The sequence below is a fragment of the Merops nubicus genome, unplaced genomic scaffold (assembly GCF_000691845.1).
Source record: "Merops nubicus isolate BGI_N331 unplaced genomic scaffold, ASM69184v1 scaffold6689, whole genome shotgun sequence".
Taxonomy (NCBI): domain Eukaryota; kingdom Metazoa; phylum Chordata; class Aves; order Coraciiformes; family Meropidae; genus Merops; species Merops nubicus.
The window spans coordinates 33,754-56,187 of NW_008632963.1; the positions used below are offsets into that span (position 1 = coordinate 33,754).

Genomic DNA, 22,434 nt, shown 5'->3' on the forward strand with positions numbered 1-22,434 from the left:
CTTGAACGTGAGCCAGTAGCTCTGTCAGACTTCGCTACTGTGTAGTTACCATACGGAGCAATTCCAAACTTTAGGGTTCCAATTGTTTGATGAGGTGAAAAGGAGGGAAAGTATGAAGAAAACACACTATCAGCTGCTCTCTGACTTGTACAGCATCTGATAACAAACCCAGAGGTGAGCCACATGAAGTTGTCCTGTCTCTTGAGCTTCCCTGAGATTCCTTGATTTCTCTCCTCCCTTCCATGAAAGAAGTGTACCTGATGGAGCTGTGCAGGAGGTGGGATTCAGCCTCTGGCTTCTGCAGTTCTCACTGCATGGAAATAGAGTTGCTCTTTGCTACCCTCTTCCTTTTAGTGTGCTGGTAGATGCAGAGACATAAGAGCAGGTAGGAAAGTTTATTTTTATTCTTTGATTTTTAAAATACTCACTGACAGCTACCTCTTTTTTCTAGCTTTTTCCTTTGCTTTTCTTTCCTCAGAGAAGGGTCCCGACTTATAGCCAGGACCAAAACTCTTTGAAATGTTGGAATAATGGATGTTCTTCCAGTAGGAAGTGCCACGTCCCGAGAAGATGGCATGTGTGTGGCTGGAAAAGATCATCACTAATAACTTGGTGCTCTTGCAGTGCTTGGTTCTAGCTTTTCCTGTGAGCATCTTACCAAACAAATCGCTGGCTCATGCTGCAGGCTTTCAGACTTCAGTGTTGCTACTGCTGCTGCCATCACACTCTCCCAGCAGCTGTGGAAATACACTCTCTGAGGGGTGGCATGGGTGTCAGAAGACTTTTGTGTTCTTAAATCAGCAAGTTCCTCTGCTAAAAATTCCCTTTCTAGTGATAAGTGAAGTTGTTTTTTTGGGGATGGCCAGGCTTGATGTTTCTAGCTAGGAAAGATTTCCACCTGGAAGACTTGGCTCTTTGTGCTGTACAGGCAGCCAAGACAAGGCAGGCATCCCTTTGGCGTTGGACCTGAAAACCCAGGTGGCCTCAGGCCAGCCTAAATAAATCAGAACTGTAATTGGACCTCTTGAGCACCTCTGGAGACTCGAAGAAGCAGTTCTGAGTGGAGGATCAGTATAAGAAGTGTCATCTCTCTTGGCCTCAGAACTGTGTGGGTTGGAGTTGTGGGGTGGTGTCTTCCTGGGAAGTAGTGATGCAGATGGAAACTGGATTCTGAATTTTTATTTTTTTTTTTTAAGAGGTTCCATAGGGATTTTGATCTGTGGAACCTGACTTTTGGACAAATCTGTTCCCAGGCATTTTACTTGTGCGGTGCTGAACTGCGTATGGAAACTGAGGCTCATCAGTCATCAGAAGAGTCAATTTACAACCCTGACTTTTGCCAAAATCTGTAGAAGAGAGCAGTGTGGGTCATAGCAAGTTGAAACAGTCCGTGAAGTGTAAGAGAGGTGGGTTTTCTGTATGCTTAAGTGCAGGGTTAGTCTGCTGCTGTGCTTACCTTCAGCTTTCCTAGTATGCCATATGGAATAAAACACCCAAACAGTAGCAGATCTTTAGCATAAACTTGATGGGCATGTTGCGAACTCGTGATCAAATCTGGTTTCAGAGAACTGTTTAAAGGAGATTACACAGAGCTGTGCAGAACTTCAAAAATAGCTTTATTCTGCATCTTGATTTGTGATGACGTGTAAAAGACCATATCAATGAAGCAACGCTCAATTAGACTAGAAGTCACAACCCAGCCCTTCTTTTCTTTCTGACTTCATTAGAGTTGATGAAAAACAGAGCATGTTGCTTTGCTAAATAATATTATAACAGGTACTTGAAGGTGTTTGAGGAGGAGGATTTTGTCAACAGTGCCACTCGGACTGTTCTTTATTTTTATGATGACTTTCTCCTGGATATCTCCATGAGGATGGTGCTACTAATTGCTTTATCTTTCAGCCTGGGTAAGGATTTCAGTGAGTGCAGTCATGTCTCCAGAATGCTCAAAAAGACCTAAGCAGATGAGGGCAAGGCAATACCGCATTCTGACTGAGAACAAGTAAAATGGATTAAAGATCTCACACTGGGGAACGTGCTCTAATCTCTCTGATAATTAAAACCAGGGCACGGTGGGGAATGCACCTAGGGCTGAGGAGCTGCAGAACACTCCTGTGAACATTGTGGCTGTCCCTCTCTCTGGTGGGAGATGTCATTTCTCTACTGCAGCTGTAGAATTCTACTTCTCATGGCAGTAAGCTTTGATTTCAGTTTGGGGATGACTTCCAGGAGAAAGGGCAGCAGCTTGAAAAAATGAGTCACCTGAATATTGACTGGGGGATTCTCCTCCTTCTCCCTCCAGTGAGTAAGGCCTGCGCTCAGTTATCACAGACACCTTATCAGTTGTGTGGACTGCACTTGAGGAACACAATCAACTTGAGAGCAGCTGTTTCCCTTTTTGGGTGGAGCCTGTAACCCATTCCACCTCAATTTATGCATCTTCCTCTCACCTTTTCACTTGTGCTGTGAACTTCAGCCTTAGGCTTCCTTACTGTCCCAGAGTGAGAATTTAAACTTGTAAGATTTTTTTTGGCAAGTTACATGTCAGCAAAAGACTTTTAGATTCTACTGATGTCCCTGTCCTTCTGCTAGGAGTCATCTTTACATCTTTATGCCCTTTAGAAATTGGATTTGTATGTGATTTGCCTTTCTTGCTATATAATATCTTGAACTTGATTTTCTGTTGCCCTGGCATAAGGGTTTCTGTAATCACAAACCCAGAAGCACTAGTATAAAGAACAAAACTCATCTTTTATTTGCCACAAATAAAGTTGTTCTTTGATTGGAAAAATCAAGCCATAAATCCATCACACTTATGGAATCCCAGCATGGTGGGGTTGGAAGGGACCTCTGGAGATCACCCCATCCAACCCCCTGCTCCAGCAGGTCACCTACAGCAGGGGGCCCAGGGTCACATCCAGGCAGGTCTGGAATCTCTCCAGAGCAGGAGACTCCACAGCCTCTCTGGGCAGCCTGCTCCAGGCTCGGCCATCCTCCCACCAAAGAATTTTCTCCTCCTGCTCAGGTGGAACCTCCTGGGTTCCAGTTGGTGCCTGTTGCCCCTTGTCCTGTCGCTGGGCACCACTGACAAGAGTCTGGTCCCAGGTTCTTGCCCCCTAGGGGCCCTTGAGCTCTTGCTCAGCATTGATCAGATCCCCTTTGTCTTTTCCAGCTAAATAGCTGCAGAGCGCTCAGCTTTTCCTGGGTACAGAGATGCTCCAGGCCCCTCAGAGTCTTCATGGCCTCCACTGGACTCTCCAGTGGTTCCTTGTCTCTCTTGAACTGGGGAGCCCAGAACTGGACGCAGCAGTACTGGAGCCAAAGCTGTGAATGGGAATAAGAGAACTAGAGAAATATCAGGTGTTATGACTTTGTATCTGGCAAAATCTGTGTTTCACATGAAGACTCTCTTCTGTCCAAGCCCCATGTGTACTGAAGGTGATGTATATACTACCTTCTTCAACTGTTCCTCCCACTGAAGGCCAACACCTCCCCTTCTGCCAGTCTGATAGACCTCTTTTTTCCTTTCTGCTCCATTTGCAAATAGCTCAAAGCATCCTGTGTTGCACTGTCCACGTGGACTTGACTACTCAAAAACACTGAGTCCTACACTTGTAAGTCAGATCAAAACTGTTTGAAAGAATGATGGAAAGTATCTGAGCTTCAACAACACTTTCTTGTTTGAGTTTCTTACAGTGTTGGCTCTTGTTGAGGTTTAATGCCATAAATGAACAAGTCAGACTTGTGTTTTATTTTCTTCTTACTCCCTACTGTCTTCTTGAGTCCTACATCTGCTTTTGACAAATTGTAGGTATAAGTTTCTGAGGAAATTGGGAAAGGGAGTATATGATTATAAATTAGAAAAATTTTTCTTGTGGGAAAGCAGATGTAGCAAATGGTGGTTTAAAGGGCTATGTAAAAAATATGTTATAGCTGGCTGGCACCCTCCATAATCTAATTTCTGGACTGATATAAAGTAGTGTGCGTTCCATTTTTTGTATTTAATAGGAAAATCTTGGCTTATTTTTTTCCTTAATGATAGGTTTGGGTATTTTACTTCCAGGATCCTACATTTCACTTATTGCCAAAAGCGTTCTATTTTCTAAATCTCTGGTAGTAATTCTTAGTTTAAATTTAGTCTCATTGTAAACTAAGGTTGTTCTGGCAAATAAGACCATAGGCACTTATTTCTCTTGTGAGGAGTAGCTGTAGTATGTGACTGCTGTAATTAATTGATGTATTTATGGCTCAAATTTCTACACGTGAAAAATCCAGATGCGTCTGATAGGAGCAAATAGATATTTGGAGTGTATGATAGAACTACAAAATTGTGTATCAAATGTCTAATAAAGTTGAGGCTCTTTAATGTAAACATAAGCATATGTAAGCTTAACAAGCACAACTGTCACTACACTCCAGCTTTCAGTTCGTTCCAGCTTGCAGCCAGGAACTTGCTGTATAAACTAGTAAATCACCAGGCTGATTCCTGACCAAGAGGGATATCTCTGTTGCAGGATACTGCAGCGTGTCTTAGAGGCAAGTGCTTCAGCTGAACCCTCAGACGTTGCCTCCAACTTACTGCAAGCTGGAAGGGAGCAGATGTGTTGCCGCAGCACATTCCGGAGTTGTAAAGTCAGGTTATCTTGGCCCACTGAGTTGTGCAGTGTTGAGAAGTCAAGAAAACTGCTTGATCTTGTGAACAATGTAAGGATGTTATTGCAGAGGAATCCTGTCGTGTTGAAGGAGTCCAAAACTTAGCAACTTCACCCCCCCATGTCAGTACTCAAGTTGAATTGATTGGTAGAACAGCGTAGACTAGAATTGTTTCAAATCTTACAGCCCAGGTAGAAAGTCGTGGCATTGTTTTTTTTTTTTTTTTTCTTGAGGAGTGGGAAACCAGACAATTTTATGTCAGATTTGAAAAGCCTTGAAGAAATACCCCTGATTGTCTGTATTTCAGCAACATGGGAAGCAGCGAGTACAGGGGAGAGATATGGGATTTTTGCTGCTTGTTCTTCCTAGATCAATTAAGGATGTGGCTTTTGTTGGGCTTAGTTTGCAGGACGTGGCTAATACTTTTGTATCTATCCCTCTGACTTTTAAACTTCGAAAGGAGAGGAGAGTATTTTGTTTCCTCTTAAGCACCCTCACCCTAGAAAGCAGGCAAGAGGAGAATGGCAGTAGAACAAGAGCTTCATGGCTTTCCGCCTCCAAACTCTATTAGGGTGGAAAGGAATTCTAGGGTCTGGTTTGCTTTCCAGCTCTTTCCCAGGCAGCAGCACTCAACTCGCTTGACGTTGGACAATTGCACAGCAGCTCTCCAGGCCCCAAGCAACAGCAGTAAATCTGTCACCCTAAACGTTCCTGTGACTCTGCTGCTGGCTGACAGTGGCCGTGAGCTGCTGCAGAGACACCAGGGCAGCCTGCAGACGCAGGATGACGACACTGTTGGCTCAGCTGCCTCTTCAGAAAGCCCTGAGTTTCTGCTGGAACCAGCTTGGCTTTCCCGACCGCCGAAGGAAATTTGGTAGCAGGCCAGTGGCCTCTTGAAACCCTGAATTAGCTCTTAAAGTGCTATGGAAGTGCTAATGTTAATAAAAAGAAATAATTAAAGCCTTCTTGAAGGATCGAGGAAGAATCCTGTATTGGCTGGTAGCATGTAGATTATACCATCGGTTGGCTCATTGTTGGCATTGACTAAACTAAGTCGGATTGTACTTAAAGCACAAATTGTGCTAACTTTAGGTTGCAGCCTTGGACTTGCATTCAAACTAGAAATGGAAACAGTATGTGGTCAATTAGCATTGAGGTTTCTCTCCATTCATTATATATATGATTTTAATCCAGATTTATGGCCTCATCTTGCTGATCTTCATTCCATGGTGCCATCATAATTGCCTCCACTGAAGTCCTGTGCATGCAGAAATGGTGCACAAAATTCCCATGCTGATGTTCTTAAGGCTTAGTTTCTGTTCCCGTTGTTGGATGACCAATGATTTCCATGTGGGTGCAGTGGGGGCTTTTTTTTGGCTGAGGGAGAAAGATTTCTGTTGATAGTTGCTGCTCGTGTGACACGAAGTCCCTAAAAATTTTAATCTTGGAAGGTTTAACTTTGGATGTGGTCATGGTCTTGTTAGCATTTTAAAGTTCTTGGAACAACAGGGAATATAGTGGGACTGAGTCAAGCAGTATCAGTAGGTTTTGTATCTTGCAATATAAATGGCATAATTTGGCATCAAGGCAGCCAAGTTTAACTGTAGGCTTATTTTATAGTGCAAGAAATGACTGGATGATATTGGCTTATAAGAAAATTTCTTATTAAAAGCAGGCTTGATTGCTGAATTGTTGTGTAGCAGTCTCTACAGGTTATGAATATAATTTATAGATTTACCAGATTGAAGGATTCATCTGTTGTAATCCTATAACCCTGCTGTTGAGCAAGAACCCTTGTTTATTCTACAGTATGTGCTAGCTGAAGAAGTCAGTCTGAATCAATGTTTGTTCCTTATGCTTGGGTGTGTGTAGAAGAACCTGAAGCTGCTACAGAATTTGTGGGTCAATAGCTGGGTATTGATCAAATCGCTGGAAGGAACTCACAGGGCAAATGACCCTTCTAACAATTTATTAACATAAATGCTGTTTTGATGAGTAAAACGCTTCTCAGCAGTCAGATTTTGCTACCTAAATGGCCTGATGTGAAAACTTGTAAAACTTTGTTCTTAATCCCCTAACAGGCAAAATGAAGAATGTTCTTCCAGTATAAAATGAGATGAAGAGGAAAGGGAAATGTCACTCAATTACTACTCCCTACCTATAAGTTTTAGCTTTGAGTAAGGCCTTCTTATGTCTGGAAAGAAAGCATTCCAGACTTTTGGAAAAGAGGCAGGCTGGAAACTTAGTAGGAAACTTAGACCCTGCTATATGATGCGACAGCAGAGCTCTGAATAATGTTCAGGTCGGTCAGCAAACCTTGGCTTTGACCTGTGCCACCATATATTACACAGCCAACAGCCTCAAGATGTGTTTGGGAAGGTGGGAGGTGGTGTGAGTAGTGTTTTTTGGTAGAAAATATGTGGTGCCAAGAGGTCTCAGTACCCCGCTGGGGCTGTGAGATCAAACCCTTGGGTGACCCAACACCCAGCACTGTTGGCCTCAACGGTCTTCTTCCACCCCATGGAGCCCTTAGCAGCCAGCAGAGCTATGCTTCTTGGTGCCCATGTGGATCATCCTACAGCAGCTACCAAAAAGCTGCCAGGCTGTGTGTGCTGTGAGCAGTCTGAGGAGCTCTGACAAAACAAAGGAATCACTTAGTAGACTTTTTTGTTTGCTGTTATACCACAAGGACTTTTCTTTATGATACACCACGAGGCTGTGCTGTCACTCAGCGAGGCTGGAGACTTGGGCACAGAGCAACCTAACGAAGTTCAACATGGACAAGTGTAGGGACCAGCACCTAGGGGGGAATAACCCCCTGCACCAGGACAGCTGAGGGGTTGACCTCCACTGAGCTGCTTTCCAGCAGAAGGACCTGGGAGTGCTGGGGGACAAGTTCAGCGTGAGCCAGCAATGGGCCCTCGTGGCCAAGAAGGCCAGTGGTCTGGGGTGCATTAAGAGGAGTGTGGGCAGTAGGTCGAGGGAGGTTCTCCTGCCCCTCCGCTCTGCGTTAGGGAGGCCACTTCTGGAGTATAGTGTCCAGTTATGGTTAACTACAGCAGCATACAGGCAGTTAGAAGATGTTGGAGAAAGACTTTAAATTATAACACTGAAGAGACAGTGACTTTAAATTTTGGTAAAGCAGAGCTGGTCATTATAGCATGCAGTGAAGCAGGTTTGGACTTCTTGTTAGGTTTGCATTTTGCAAAGCACTCGTGTCCTACAGCAGATTCATGACAGAATAGCAAAAAACGTGTTCAGATACCTTCACTGAGTGCTTCTCCCAGCAGCAAGGCTGCCTGAAGAATGTCCTTAAAAAAGGAGAAGCCATTAATAGTGATACTTGGGATGGGAAGAGTAAGCCTGGGTTTGCATGCCTTAGAAGCCATGAGTTGTCTGCAGACCCACCCTCATTTTGTCTAATAAATACATTAATTTCCCCCCCTCTTAATTTTAAAGATGTTAATGCCTTTCTTAGATCTCTTTTTGTGCTTGCCTGATTTTTTTTTCCAATAAATACAGCAAATAATCAGTTTTCCCTCTTCACCATGAAGCCAGGGCTAATGATCAGAAAGACATAATCATTGTCTCTTCACGCTTCAGAGAATTATAGAATCATTAAGGCAAGATGACTCAGTTGAACTCGTGGGTTTGTTACCAAAGGGCCCATGGTGTATGTGGGGTTACTGGAGAGTGTTTCGTGCTCTTAGCCTTGGTACCTGTGGGTTATCTAATTACTGCATTTTTTTGATGCTGGCCTATGTTACTAATGCTCAAGGTAACTGTCCTGTGTGTATCTGTCTTGTAATTATAACTCAATTGTGTTATAATTTAATTGTTACATGATGTCCCTGTTATTACATCTCTCACCTACAGCTTTGCCTTAGCGGTATCTGTTGACTTGAATAAATGAAAACTTCGGTACTTGATGGTATTTCAAGACTTGCTGGTTTGCTTTGGATCATTTCTAAACCCTTCTAGTTCTGATTCCTCTTTTAATGTTACCTTTCAAAACAGGAGCTGATGATCCCAAATCCTACAGCTGCTGCTGGTGTGGAGGCGGCTGGAACATTCGTCATTAGGACACACGTGGAGGAACCTTTACTTGAACTCTAACTTCTCTTCTCCTTCCAGGCTTCACAGAGCCCAGTGTGCAATTAAACAGACTCAGGTAACCGTTCAGAAAATAGGAAGGGAGATAGAAGAAAAGCTGAGATGTACATCTACAAGCAACGAACTGGTAAGTTGCATTATTTCAAACCATATTCTGCAGGCTTGCTAAAGTTTTAACCCATGGTTAAAAAACCATTGTTTTTTTAACACTTGAACTTGAAATCTTTATTTAAATGTGTCGTTTCCAATGGGGACCCATCTGAGAAGCATAACGTAACAGATTTTAGATTTATGTGTTGCTTGAATGAATTGCTTATCCTTTTTTTACCTTTGTTTTGTATAATTGTTTTAGGCTATATAAGCATAAATGTGCATGAAAGAGGTTTATCAGGAAAAACAAACTTTTAGTGATTTAGATAAATCTTGACAGAAACCTGTGGTGGATTTAGAGTGAGGTGAGTCTACTGGTTGTATCTTCTTGCACCCTACTCCCTTTGGGTGAATAGAATTCATGCAAAAGCTGTCACTCAAGTGAAACGTTCATTTTAAGCAGAAATTATGTTAGATCTTGCAATAGCTTTTGACAGTTTGTTTTGCCTTTCCTCTTCCCCTCTCCAAAAAAGTATGCATACACTGGTTTCTGCTTTCTGCCTGTGAAGGCTGAGCTCAGCTCAAAGCAGTGAGGTGGCAGAACAAGAGTGGCTGGTGGTGATTTCATTATCTTGGTGCTCACTGGCACGTGTCTGATGCCCTGTACAGGGAAGGGCAGCCTGTGGTGTGACCTTACCCTGTCGCTGTAAAGTATGTTCTGGGCTGAGAGTACACAGCTCATTTCCAAAAGTGTCAAACTGGTTTAAGGGTTTGACAAAGCAGAGAAATGAGTTTGTTTACCTGCTCTAATTGCAGGATTGTATGGTAGACAAAGAAGCAAAGAAGTCAACCTGCTTAATGGCAATGTAACATCTGAGTGACACCAACCCAGAGGTTCCTTGCCTTCTGCTGGTATCTTGGTGGCTAAAAGTTTTTTTCAGTCATAGAATGGTTTGGGCTAGAAGGGACCTTCAAGATAATCCAACCCCCCTGCCATGGGCAGGGACACCTCCCACTAGACCAGGCTGCTCAGTGCCCCATCCAACCTGGCACTGAACGCCTCCAGGTGATGGAACATCCACAGTTTCTCTGGGCAGCCTGTGCCAGTGTCTCACCACTTTCACAGAATTTCTTCCTAATATCTAAGCTAAATCTCCCCTCTCTCAGTATGAAACAATTGCCTCTCATCCTATCACTGCACTCCCTGACAAAAGAGTTCCTTTCCATTTTTCTTGTAGGGCCTTGTAAGTACTGGAAGGTTGCAATAAGGCCTCCCTGGAGCCTTCTCCAGGTTGAACTCTCTCAGCCCGTCCTCACAGCAGAAGTGCTCGAGCCCTCTGATCACCTTCTTGACCTCCTCTGGGCTGGGGAGGTCCGTCTTTTTTGGTTAGGGATATCCTTGTCCCTCTAGGCAAAGGCTTTTCCTCTGTAAATACTTCCAAGCAAAACTATATGAAGAACACTGAACCCCAAAAAATAGTGATCATACACATGATGCGACATCTTAGGAACCGTGGTCTATGGCAGTAGTGGAAGCTCTTGTTGGGCTTCCAATTCCCCTTTGTGTGAACTATAGATTCATTCTTAATCCTGAGTCACAGAATCCTGGCATGGTAAGGGTTGGAAGTGACCTCTGGAGATCATCTCTTCCAACCCCCCTGCTCCAGCAGGTCACCCACAGCAGGGCGCCCATGGTCACATCCAGGTGGGCTTGGAATCTCTGCAGGGAAGGAGACTCCACAGCCTCTCTGGCACCTTCACAGCAAAAAGCTTTTCCTCTTGTTCAGATGGAACTTCCTGTGTACCAGTTTGAGTCATGTTTCCTGCTGCAGTCTGGAACTAGAAGGGTGAGTGGACATGTGTAATTGAAACATATGAAGTGCAAGGAAGAGTTCATTGAGAGCTGACAATTGTTACACCAGCACTAGCTGCATGAAAATTATCTTCATTAACTGCTCAAAAAAGTGAAAGCTGGTGGAGTTACACAAGGTGACAGTGTCTGGTCGGGCTTGCACAAGACTCAGGAGTTCGACTGCTCATTCAGGCTTGGAATTTGGGCAGGGGTGTGACTGGACTGATGAGATGTAAAATGGAGAAGTTACAACTTCAGTTGTTCTCAATAAGTAGTTATTAAACATGATAGATATTCTTTAAAACAAAACAAAAAACTCGGTTATAATAGAGAATTCTCCTTCACTGTGCACATGGCAGCACAAGTTCTTGGCGAAGATAGTGCCTTGAAGGAAAAAACATTCTTCTTAAACACAGGAATAGATTTAGTGTAGGTACAGGACAAATCCTAAGCCTTTTAAAGAAAGGAACCTTCAAATATAATTTGTGTAATGCCATCATCCAGCCCCCTTTCCTTTTGTATCCTTCTTTTTCTCTCAGCACCTTAAAGGTGGGAATTGGATCTCGTAGTGCAGCGTGGACATCTCCAACCTTCTTCCAGCTCCCTGCCTCACTTGAGCCTAGACTTCTTGTTGCTTATCTTCCCTCATGGTGTTATCCTACCTCCTTCCTCTCTTGATTTCTGCCCTGGGCCAGGTTGCATCGCTGAGCACAGGAGAGGAGACACATCTCAAAGGAGGAATGAGCACTGTAGGACACAGCTGAGTTTCTCTCCTTTCAAAGCAGCAAAAGAATTTGGGTTTTTGATATTCTATTGCCTGCGGTAGCCTATGAAGCCAGTCTTTAGTCTGGCAGACCTTAGTCTTGTCCTGTTTTTGTCCCTTCTCTCCTACCACCCCTTTTACAAAACTGCTTATGTGCAGAAAACCTTATTTATTAATTTTCAAATCTGTTTTTCTTTCAATAGAAAAAAGAGAGTGAATGTTTACAGTTGAAGATCCTGGTGCTACGTAATGAACTGGAGAGGCAGAAGAAAGCCCTTGGTCAAGAAGTAGCCTTGTTGCATAAGGAAAAAAGTACTTTGCATGACAGAGGTAAGTGTGGAAACACTCTTGCTTCCATGGCAGGTGTTCATAATCTGCTGATCCAGGAGAGCAGGGGCCAAGTTTATGATCATCATGACCAAAATGAAGGTGCTGGTTTGTGTTATGTGGGGTTTTTTTTTTGTTGTTGTTGCTGCTGTTGTTTGGCTCTAATGTGCTTGTGTTTTTCCTTATCTGAAGCTTGCAGCCAGATGTAATCTTTTCACCGTCTGTTTTATACTGAATTCTGGACAGCAGTTTTTTATATCCTGTCTCTAAAGAACTTCTTACTATGACACCTCTCTAAAAGCCATCTTAAATCAGTGCTTCATTAAGCTTGTGTAGGAAATGAGAATGTCGTGCACTGTAATGCAGTAAACAGTGGCTTGGGGCAGGCACATTATGACTTCATGAGGGATGTTATTATATCTGATACTAGGATTCCATTTTAAGTGTTAGGAGACAAAAATCCCTTTTAATAGCTTATTATGTAAGTGAAAGGTGAAATGCTCTATCTTCTTGATATTTATTTTCCTGGGAAAGTGTCCTCTAGTAAAAAATGCTACACTGCTGTCTCTTTGCAGCTCACCAGAGACCAAACTACATGGATGCTTGATCTTGTTGCAGGACTTTATTTCTTTTTTTTAATACTTGAGTCCAAAATAATTACTGCTAGAAATGAAGTTTCTGCTATTTACTTAATTCTAGCTATGCAGTTAGTGATGTGCCTTAACTGAATTACTCCACTACTGTGGATGTGAGAGGAGGAGGTGTTAAAGAGGAAATGACGTTTGTGGTTGTATTTGGGTGGTTTACAGACTTGTGATCCTCCTGCACTGTTGTTCCCCAGTTTGGCAGCATAACGTGGAAGATGGGCATCTAAGAGTAAATGAAGGATCATTGCTAACATTTGTGTCAGCATCTACTTTTAACACTTCAGATAAGTAAAAAATATTTTATACTATTTTTTTTTCCTGATTCTTTGTTTAGAAAATGCATTTGAGAGTGAATACCAGAAACTTCAAGAGCATAATGAATGTCTGCATGAGTTAAGAAAGGAATGCACTGATAAGAGGTAAATGGAGCTACACTTTTTCTGCAGTTTGAAAGGAAATACAGGCTTGAGAGTGGGACTCCTGGCACCAAATTCTTCCTAATGTCACCCCAAAACTTCTGTTAGGACATCTCTGCTACAATTTGCAGATATCTGAAGTGATAATATACAGTGGCAAGTCTAGAAGAGAAGAAAACAGATGCTTGGTTGCATATGTAGACTATAATAGGACTTTTAGTTCTATTTTAGTGTAACACAGCTTTGTTAATATTTCATTGTCATAGTCAAAATATGCCTCTAATATGAGGTACAACTGCAAATGAGAAGTGAGCTTTTTCTTCTGGTTTTGGTTTTTTTTTTTTGGTTGTAGAATGAATTAGCATTTTGGGGAGGGGAGATGATACTTGGGAGAGATGCAGAAGGGACATGAGGGCATGGTACCTTTACTTAAAGCTTCTAAAGACACTTTTTCCCCAAAGAGAACTGTTTTCGAAGACAAGTACCCAGCAGTCTGTTCGATGCCAGCAGTTGCTGTCAGAGCTCTCCTATATCTACCCTATTGATCTGGTATGTTTTCAACATTCTTGAGCTGCTTGATGTGAAATGAACTTCCAGGCTATTACCGTATTCTTGCTCTTCATCTTGCTCTGAAACTTGCCCTTCATTTATGCTGTTTTTCCCAGCTTTTTCTTGGATTTGGTCCTTAGACTGGAGACCTCATGTGGAGAGGACTTATGCCAGCATCTCTCAGATAGTCTCCGCTATCAAATTTGAATAGGTGAAACTGGGATTTAATGGATAATCCCCATTTTGTTTACAAGGATAGAAAGTAACCTTGACAATAGGCTAGCTGAGCTGTAACAGAGTGCACATAAACAGATGTCAAAATATTGAGCTCCAAACCCACCTATATGATCAATTGATTAAGATATGAAGCTCTTGCTTCTTTAAAAATGTTGCCTTTATTTCTGAATTATATGACATGTGGACTAAAAAGCTGTGTCAAAGTCACCCTGAGCTTCATTTAGTTTTTTTCTTTACAAAAGTGCTTTGTTGTCATCAGATTTTGTGCATGTTTCTATTTTCTGGGTGTTCTTGTTCCATTCTCACTTTCCATTGTTCATTTTAAACTTACAGAATGATCAAAAGGATCACTTTGTTTGTGGAATCAAGCTTCCTAATTCTGAAGACTTTCAAGGTAGCTGGATTTTCTTAATTGTTACAGTTGACACTGCTTCTAAACTTCCTAAAATTAAGTGAACCAATAGCAATGGCTTGGGATCCAAATTTTTTACTGGAAAGGTCTAATCTAGAAGAAAATTTATTCACTGTTTATTCCTACTTATTAGCTGGTAAGGATGAAGTTATTGTTGAGTCTAAGAAAAGCGCCTCAATATTCTAAGAGTCAATTCTGGAATGCTGGAACAGGTTACCCAGCAGGCTGTGGACTCTCCATCCTTGGGGATGCTCCAAACCCAACTGGACGCAGTCCTGGGCAACCTGCTGTGGCTCACCCTGCTCTGAGCAGCACTCTAGGACTATGCCATTCCCAGAGGTGCCTTCCAGACTTTGTGATTCTGGAAAATATTTGTACCTGACCTAAAATTCCATTGTGGCTACTTGCAGCCAATCAGTCTTGGTGGGGTAACATACAGGAGTCCTAACTGGGTTTGCTGTAGTTGCTGGTGAACTCACTAGATGAATACCTTGCCTAAGTAAGACTTCAAAGCTGCCTGACAATATGGAGTACTTTACTCCAGTGTGGAGTATTTTGCAACTCAGCTTCTGCTTAACTATCCACAGTCATCCCTTATTGTAGAAGCCAATATTTGGTATATCTGTGTGTAACTGCTGTGCCAGGTAGCTGCATGCAGTCATCTACAAATGTTTGACAGGAATTGGCACTTCTTTGAAATCCCCCTGAGAATTTCTTGCTCCCAGTGCTAGCTCAGTCTGCAAGGCATGTGGTTTATTGGGCAAAAACCTCAACTGATTGTCAACTCTTTGAAGCCATCCCAGAGGAATTAACTTGTGCTATCAGTGTGTATTGGGTGCTAGAATAATGGAGGAATAATCTGTAAATCTCATTTGTCAATATGACAAAAATCAGTCTACTGCTTTGCTTTCCTGATGGCACTAAGTGTGGTAATGAACTCAGTTTGGGAATTCTGGAGAAATCAGTGGCATGCATCTCTTGGCCCATTTTCAGTTTACTGGTATTAATTACTTAAAAAAGAATTACTAATTCTTTACCAAAGACTCTAGAAATGTTGTATTATGAGGAAGAAAACCAGAGAAAGCAGAAAGGAAAATTTGCCCTTTAGCTGGTAGAGGATGTCAGTTGAATCACAAGACCCGTGTGTATTCCCAGCAGGTGAAGCTTTAAGGTTGAAATCCTAAATGTCAAAATGCAAATGATACTTTCAAACAGTGGGTTAAAGTTCTTCCAGTTCCTGGCAGAGAACAGAGTTCATACCCTGGGGGTGGCACCTCTCCAGCTGATCTCACTAGTGAATAAAGTTATGGAGGAATGCAGCTTTTCCCTGACCCTGCTCATACATGTCAGCTACATCCAGAGAAATGCAGAAAGCTTAAGACTTGAATTTTGTCTTGGATACTTTGTCTCACTTTTCCCATCTCTTCTTTACCCTCCAAATGTTTAGGAGAGTAACTTTTAGCTTTGAAAGTGTAAAATTGGAGGAAGAACAACCCATCACCCATTTTATGTTGCCTTTTAATGAAAGAGCCAGATACAGTGAACTGTAAAAAAACTGTAGTACAGTCCAAATTTCCCTCCGACTTGCCCTGTTATGAAGTTAAAACTGATCGTTTATTAATTATATCATTCCCTAAGACATAAGCACGAACCTGCGGCAAGATCCAATGGATTAAATAATGGGATCTTTTTGTTGTTGCCAGGGAAAGATGATGGAAGCATTGCTGTTGCCCTGGGCTACACTGCTCACTTGGTTTCAATGATATCCTACTTCTTACAAGTGCCACTCAGGTATCCTATCATTCACAAGGGCTCCCGCTCCACCATCAAGGACAACATCAACGACAAACTGACGGAGAAAGAGCGAGAGTGAGTATGTCATGAACGTGCTTTCTTCACAACAGTAAACCCACAACGAGAGCAAAAATACCCACCTTGAACCCTCTTGGGTAGTGGGAAGTGACACGGAGTTTGAAGTTATCTGCTACTTCTTCCCATAGCTGTGGGACTGTTGTTGGAGTTTCTCTGCTTGGAATTCTGTGATAAATGGAATTGTTCAGCTTTGTCATTCTAGGTCTGCTGACTATTGATTCGTAGTCTAATAATGCTATAAAAGCTTAAATACTGTGTCGTATGTGAAAGTTGTGGCTGCTGGTGGGAAAATTTGCCTTTCATATTTTGCTGCTGACTGTGGGAATAAACTGCACATAGCAAGTGTAGTTTCATGGAGGAGTTCCTGCCTGTACAGAAGTACTGCTTGGCGAATGTGAGAAAATAAATAGCTTTCTTTAATGCAGAGGACTTTAATTGTCTGAAAAAGATCACTGTAAGCTGTTATCTATTAATCATCTTAGTAGAGAACGACAGAAAGCTTTGGGTTGGAAGGGAACTTTCAAGATCATTTGGCCTAACCCCCCTGCAGGGAGCAGGGACATCTGCAACTAGAGCAGGTTGCTCAGAGCCCCGGCCAGCCTCACCTGGAATGGTTCCAGGGATGGGGCAGTGACCACCTCTCTGGACAATCTGGGCCAGATTCTTGCCACTCTCAGCAGAAAACATTTCTTCCTTCTCTCCAGTCTCAATCTCCCTCTTCTAGTTAAAATCCATCCCCCTTGTCCTGTCACAACAGGCCCTGCTAAAAAGTCCCTCCCCAGCTTTCTGACAGGCCCCTGGAAGTCCTGAGATGCCACCAGAAGGTCTCCCCAGCTGGAGCCTTCTCCTCTGCAGGCTGCCCAAGCCCAACTTTCTCCTGCTGGGCTCCCAGCAGAGGGGTTCCCCCCTCGGGTCCTTGCTGGGGCTCCTCTCGCCCCCCTCCAGCAGGTCCCTGTCTCTGCTGTGCTGAGGACTCCAGAGCTGCCCCAGCACTGCAGGGGGGTCTCCCCAGAGTGGGGCAGAGGGGCAGGATCCCCTCCCTGTCCTGCTGCCCATGCTGCTGGGGGGACAGCCGAGAAGCCAACCTGAGCAGCTCCTCACCCCCAGCCCCCCAGGGCCTTCTCCCCAGGGCTGCTTTCCAGCTCTTCACCCCCAGCCTGGGCTAGTACCAGAGGTTTCCTAGAATATTAGTTAAAGTCTTTTTTCATTAATAATCATTGTCATTCAACATGTAGCTACAGTATTGTTGTTGTGCTAGTAGGAAGCTATCTTGCTGTCCTTAAATTCACTCTCTGAATTTCTCCTGCATTTTGGCACATTGCCTGTCTTCCCAGTCTTTGCACCTGTGTGCTCTTATAGGGAAATAGTGATAATTACTGGTTAAGCTTCGTTTTGTAGCCTGCAACCACAGAGCTTGAAGGAATGCAAGGCTGACCAGCTGCAGGAGGGCAGATGTTCTGCTGATCCCCTACACATGTGGATGGCTGCAAGGTTCAGCATGGAACCCCAGAAACTTCAGTCTTTCATAGGAGCAAAGGAAGTGGCTGAGGGGAAATGAATTTGTGGAAATTCATGTCTCTGTTGACACAAAGCCTGGATAAAACCCTTTGGAAGTATGCAGTCAAAGCATTATAATATTTTAACACTAACTCCTGATAGTCCAAATCAAGATGGAAGGGTCTTGTGGTGTGTAGCTGACAGGACTGGGATGCTTGGGAGTGTCTGATTTCTCCTTGAAGCTCTGGGATTGTTGGAAGGACAGCAGAGCTAGCTTGCCTTAAGAATTAAACTCACCGAGGTCTTCCTATTGTGACACAATAAAAAATAACTATGTAATTATGTCTTGCAAATTAATTTTGATACCATTTTAATGACTTGTCCAAACACTTCCCTGGTAACTTCATAGAACATTAATCTGGTTTGCTTCAGTTTAGTCCTCTAAGCGTATAATCATGCTCCTTCCTGTACATCCCTTTCAGAAGGGTAGCAAACTAGGACATTTTATCTGGAAAACAAATTTCTGCAGAGCAGAGCTGCCTGTGTGTGGGTGTATAAAGATTAAAACAATTTCCTGTTGTCTGAGACAGATTGGAAGGTTTAATCCTTCAGGCTGTAGCCTTCCAAACCCTCATGACTTAATGCTTTATTTCACAATAGATTTCTGAAAAGGAGAAAGTTTAGCTAAGTATCTGAATCCCTATTGGGCCATTTACCTGTGTTCTGCAAGATTGTTTCAGGATTAGCTCCTGCCTGAGATCTTCTCTTCCCAGAGTCAATCCTACCAGCTCTCCAGGGACTGTGGTTGCTATAGAAAACCTCAAATGTCTCAACTTGCAGTTTTCTTTCTAAACGAATAGCTCATGTTTCTCACCTGCTCTGAATAGAATTGAATGTAGCAATTAACAGGCATTATTAAAGTTCTTTATTTCAGTCACCTGTCCTTCAGCAGCTTTCCAAGCTCCAAGATAAACTATTGAGTAATTACAGTGAGGTTTCCTCTGCGCTCAGTCTTTACCATAACACACAGCATCAAGATTACTGACTATGTTCAACATTTTACTTGGCTTCATACCTTTTTTTTGGACTGCAGGGTTGCCCTGAGATCTGTATTAAGAGCTTCAAAAAATTGTGCTTTGGGGTAATAGCTGCTGTTTTTACCTGAGAGCAGCTTGATAAGTACATGTGTTTGGTTTTAATGTTACACTGTATAATTGGTATTTCACTTTTAGCTTTCTTTACCACCTTTTTAAAGCCCTTACAATAAGCTGGTTAATATTTTGAAAGCTTTCAGAATGTAAGTTGTGTTTGGGAAATATTTTATCAATTTCAGATTTGTTTCCTTGGATGATCCAGGTCACTTATATCTCAGTGTTCTTGTATTCAATTTTCTGCTGCAGTTACTGTTACAGTGGAACTTAAGAGTATAGAAGGTATGAGGTGTGGTGAGAAGGTGCCACTTGTCTGGTCACATTACTGAAGGTAAAATGGGGTCTAGAGTACCTGCCAGTAACAGAATATATGGTCAGCTTTAACTGTAGAGATCTTACTGTTTATAATCTATTCAGTAATTGCTCCCTTCTTGTATTCATAGAATCACAGGATGTTTTGGATTGGAAGGGCCATCTACTGGTCATTGAAGCCAGCCCCTGCAGGGAGCAGGGACATCTGCAACTAGAGCAGGTTGCTCAGAGTGTTGTCCAGCCTCACCTGGAATGGTTCCAGGGATGGAACCCCCCATCAGTGACCACCTCTCTGGGCAAACTGGGCCAGGGGCTCACTATGCTCAGTGTCAAACATTTCTCTCTTCTCTCTACTCTAAATCTCCCTCTTTGAGTTTCAAACCATCCTCCCTTGTCCTTTTCCAACAGGCCCTGCTAAAAAAGTCTGCCCCCATCTTTCTTTATAATAAACCCCCTGGAAGTCCTGTCAGGCCCCCAGAAGGTCTCCCCAGCTGGAGCCTTCTCTTCTGCAGGCTGCCCAAGCCCAACTCTCTCCTGCTGGGCTCCCAGCAGAGGGGTTCCCCCCTCGGGTCCTTGCTGGGGCTCCTCTGGCCCTGCTCCAGCAGGTCCCTGTTGGCCTTGCTGAGCCACATGCATTTTTCTCCTAAGAGAAATAACCTTCTTTGGTCTTCAGTCACCTTTCTGGTACACTACGTGTGTCTGGACACGTGTTCAGAGAAATTATCTGTGTTGTAGTTGTGCATTCTCATTCATATTGTCTCTTTTTAAAGATTTTTTAGGAACTCTTACTTCCCTTCCAGTTAACTTGGAAACAAGAACTGTTTCAAGAAACAGTTTTGCTAAAATTGTTTCACTGTAGTAATAGTAAAGAGAAATCAAATACTACATGCAGTCTGTTCTGTCTCATGCTGCACCTTCTTCCCACCCAAATGTGTTTAGGGAAGATTAGAACTAGCAGTAGTAAGAAAGTAACCACCTCTAAGTCACATCTCAGGTCAGAAGAAGAAAAAGGAGTTGCTACTGGATCACATACAGTTGTTCCAGAGTTGCCTGATCTTGAAGAAGTGCTATTTTTTTTTTTTCTTGTGTTGTCTGTTCAGATATTGGACTTGTTGCCACTTAATCTTACAAAGGTCAAAAATATATGTGAAGTTTAAAAAATAAAATAAAAAAAAACTCAAACAGGCCCTAGAGAGTCATGGAAGAAGCCTGATCTAGTTGGGTGTGTTTTTTGCAAGAACATTTGGTGTTAGCTGATCTGAGGTAACAGTAAACTTCTGTAAAGGTTTCCTTGGATTTTTAGCACTTATAGAAAGATTTAAGGTCTTTTCTTCCACTCTGCTTGACAAATACAGCCACCAACAGGCAGAAGGATACACAGACAGCTGCAATGCAGTCTTGGGCATCTGCATTCCAAGGCATCTGACATCTTTGTGATCATGTTTTATGACTTAGTATTTCAGGAGCCCAACAGCTGCATGGAGTAGTGTAAGGAGGAGTGAGACTCAGCAAGCTGCAGTGGCTTTCTAAGTTATGCTGCTCCTTGTCCTAACTGAAAGCAGTAGGTCTCGTCCTTAAGTAATTTCCTGGAAACTATTTCTGTGATGTGCAGTTATACCTCAAAATAGCCTTTTTCTGGGGCTCAGTTTCATCATTATTGAGATCTTCAAGCATGCTAGAAGATCGTAGTTATTAGTTTTGTCTGGATGTTTAATTTAGATGGAGGTTCTAGAAGTAGCTATTTTGAGCCAGGGTTGTGAAGATCTACTCTCATCAGACTTGGTCTGGAAATGAAGTCTGAGTGTGTCCGACCTGTTACATCATAGAGGCCGTGCAGCACTCAAAACCAGATCTAGTTCTCAGGGAGGGGTTGAAAACTTCAAGGCCAGTTTCATTTCAGTGTTGTAGCCCATGTGGGAAGTGCAAAGGTATGAATAAGAAAACCCAGGTCATCTTTCACTGGGATGAGGCACTTTTGTAGCAAGTGGAGAAGGTATTGAACATGAAATGCAGCTACCCATGTTGGATCTTCAGAATACTTCTGGATTCTTAAGGATGTGAAGCCATGAGTGAGTTGATCCTAATAAAGCTGAGATGCAAGCGCAGGACCAAAGGGCTGCAGCTTGGTGTGTGCTCAATGTTGACAAAATCTGCATGGCTTGTTGATCCAGGCTTGAATTCCAGCCAGCAGGTTGGTTTACCCCAGTTTGAGATGCTCTTAGTTGCTTTAGAGAGCCAAATTTCAGAGAAGTAGAAAAGTTAAGTCAGGCCAGATGTACTTTTAATCTGCTTCAGGTAGTTAATTTGATATGTTGGTGTTGTATTTTTAGACATGGCCAATAGGATGAGGTTCAGCAAGGTCAAGGGTTGGGTACTGTGCTTGGGCCATAACAACCCCCAGGCTGGGGGATGAGTGGATGGAAACTGCCTGGCAGAAAAGGACCTGGGGGTGTTGGTTGACAGCTGGCTGGAGTTGAGCCATCATGTGCCCAGGTGTCCAAGAAGGCCACTAGCGCCCTGGCTTGGATCAGCACTAGTGTGGCGAGGGCAAGGATTTTCCTCTTGGACTGGGCGCTGGGACCTTGAGCGGCTGGAGCGTGGCCAGAGAAGGGCAACGAAGCTGCTGGGGAAGGGTCTGGAGCCCAAGTGTGGTGAGGAGCAGCTGAGGGAGCTGGGGGTGCTGAGCCTGGAGCCAAGGAGGCTCAGGGGAGACCTTCTGGCTCTCCACAGCTCCCTGACAGGAGGCTGGAGCCAGGTGGGGGTCGGGCTCTTCTCCCAGGGAACAAACAACAGGACAAGAGGAAACAGCCTCAAGTTGCACTGGGGGAGGTTGAGGTTGGAAATTAGGAAAAATTTCTTCCCCAAAGGGGTTGTCAAGGCCTGTCCCAGGCTGCTGATGGGAAGTGATGGAGTCCCCACCCCTGGAGGGACTGAAAAGCTTTGGAGGTGTAGTGCTGTGGGACCTGGTTCAGTGGTGACCTGGCAGTGCTGGGGTAATGGCTGGATAGGATGATCTGAAAGGTCTCCTCCAACCAAAAGGATTCCATGGTTCTATGACATACTCGTTAGCACTGATAAAGGAAACTTCCATGATAGTGTGCAGGGTTTACACAGTGAGTTACTGACAGCCTGAGTTTTGGTGTCAAAAGTTTCACTTCTCAGGCCTGTGAGGAAAGGGAAGTTTAGATTGAAACCAGCTCTGCTACCAGACCACTTCCAAATTGCATTTCTTGTGTTGTCTTTCAGTTCTTTCAAGTTTGACCAGCTGGATTTGCAAACAAGTGGAGTTAAGCATTGCTGAAGAACCACATCGATGATTTTGGAGGATTTAGAAACTACTTGTTGAATGAGCGTAGTCTAAAAGTGGTCCTCACTGCTGTGGCCTTGCTGCTGTTTGAAGAATGAAAAATCAGAGTTCTGGCTGTAGTAGACTTAGTACAACTAAAGGTGGTTGTTGCTTGGTGCCTGGTAACATATAAGCATCTTGCAAGAAAGAAATCTGAAAAGCTGTGACACAAGCAAGGGAAGAATTAACTTCTCACT

General features: G+C 43.3%; 1 protein-coding gene across 1 annotated transcript in view; it reads left to right on the forward strand.

The window, feature by feature from the left end:
• UVRAG (UV radiation resistance associated) overlaps positions 1-22,434 on the forward strand; it is a gene marked incomplete at its 5' end in the record, with an annotated part of 79,826 nt that overhangs the window by 14,975 nt on the left and 42,417 nt on the right. Inside the window, 6 exons of the mRNA XM_008948070.1 lie at positions 8,788-8,893; positions 11,675-11,801; positions 12,780-12,864; positions 13,323-13,410; positions 13,981-14,041; positions 15,763-15,928. Of these exons, the coding sequence (XP_008946318.1) occupies positions 8,788-8,893; positions 11,675-11,801; positions 12,780-12,864; positions 13,323-13,410; positions 13,981-14,041; positions 15,763-15,928 (633 nt within the window). The remainder of the gene's footprint in view (positions 1-8,787; positions 8,894-11,674; positions 11,802-12,779; positions 12,865-13,322; positions 13,411-13,980; positions 14,042-15,762; positions 15,929-22,434) is intronic.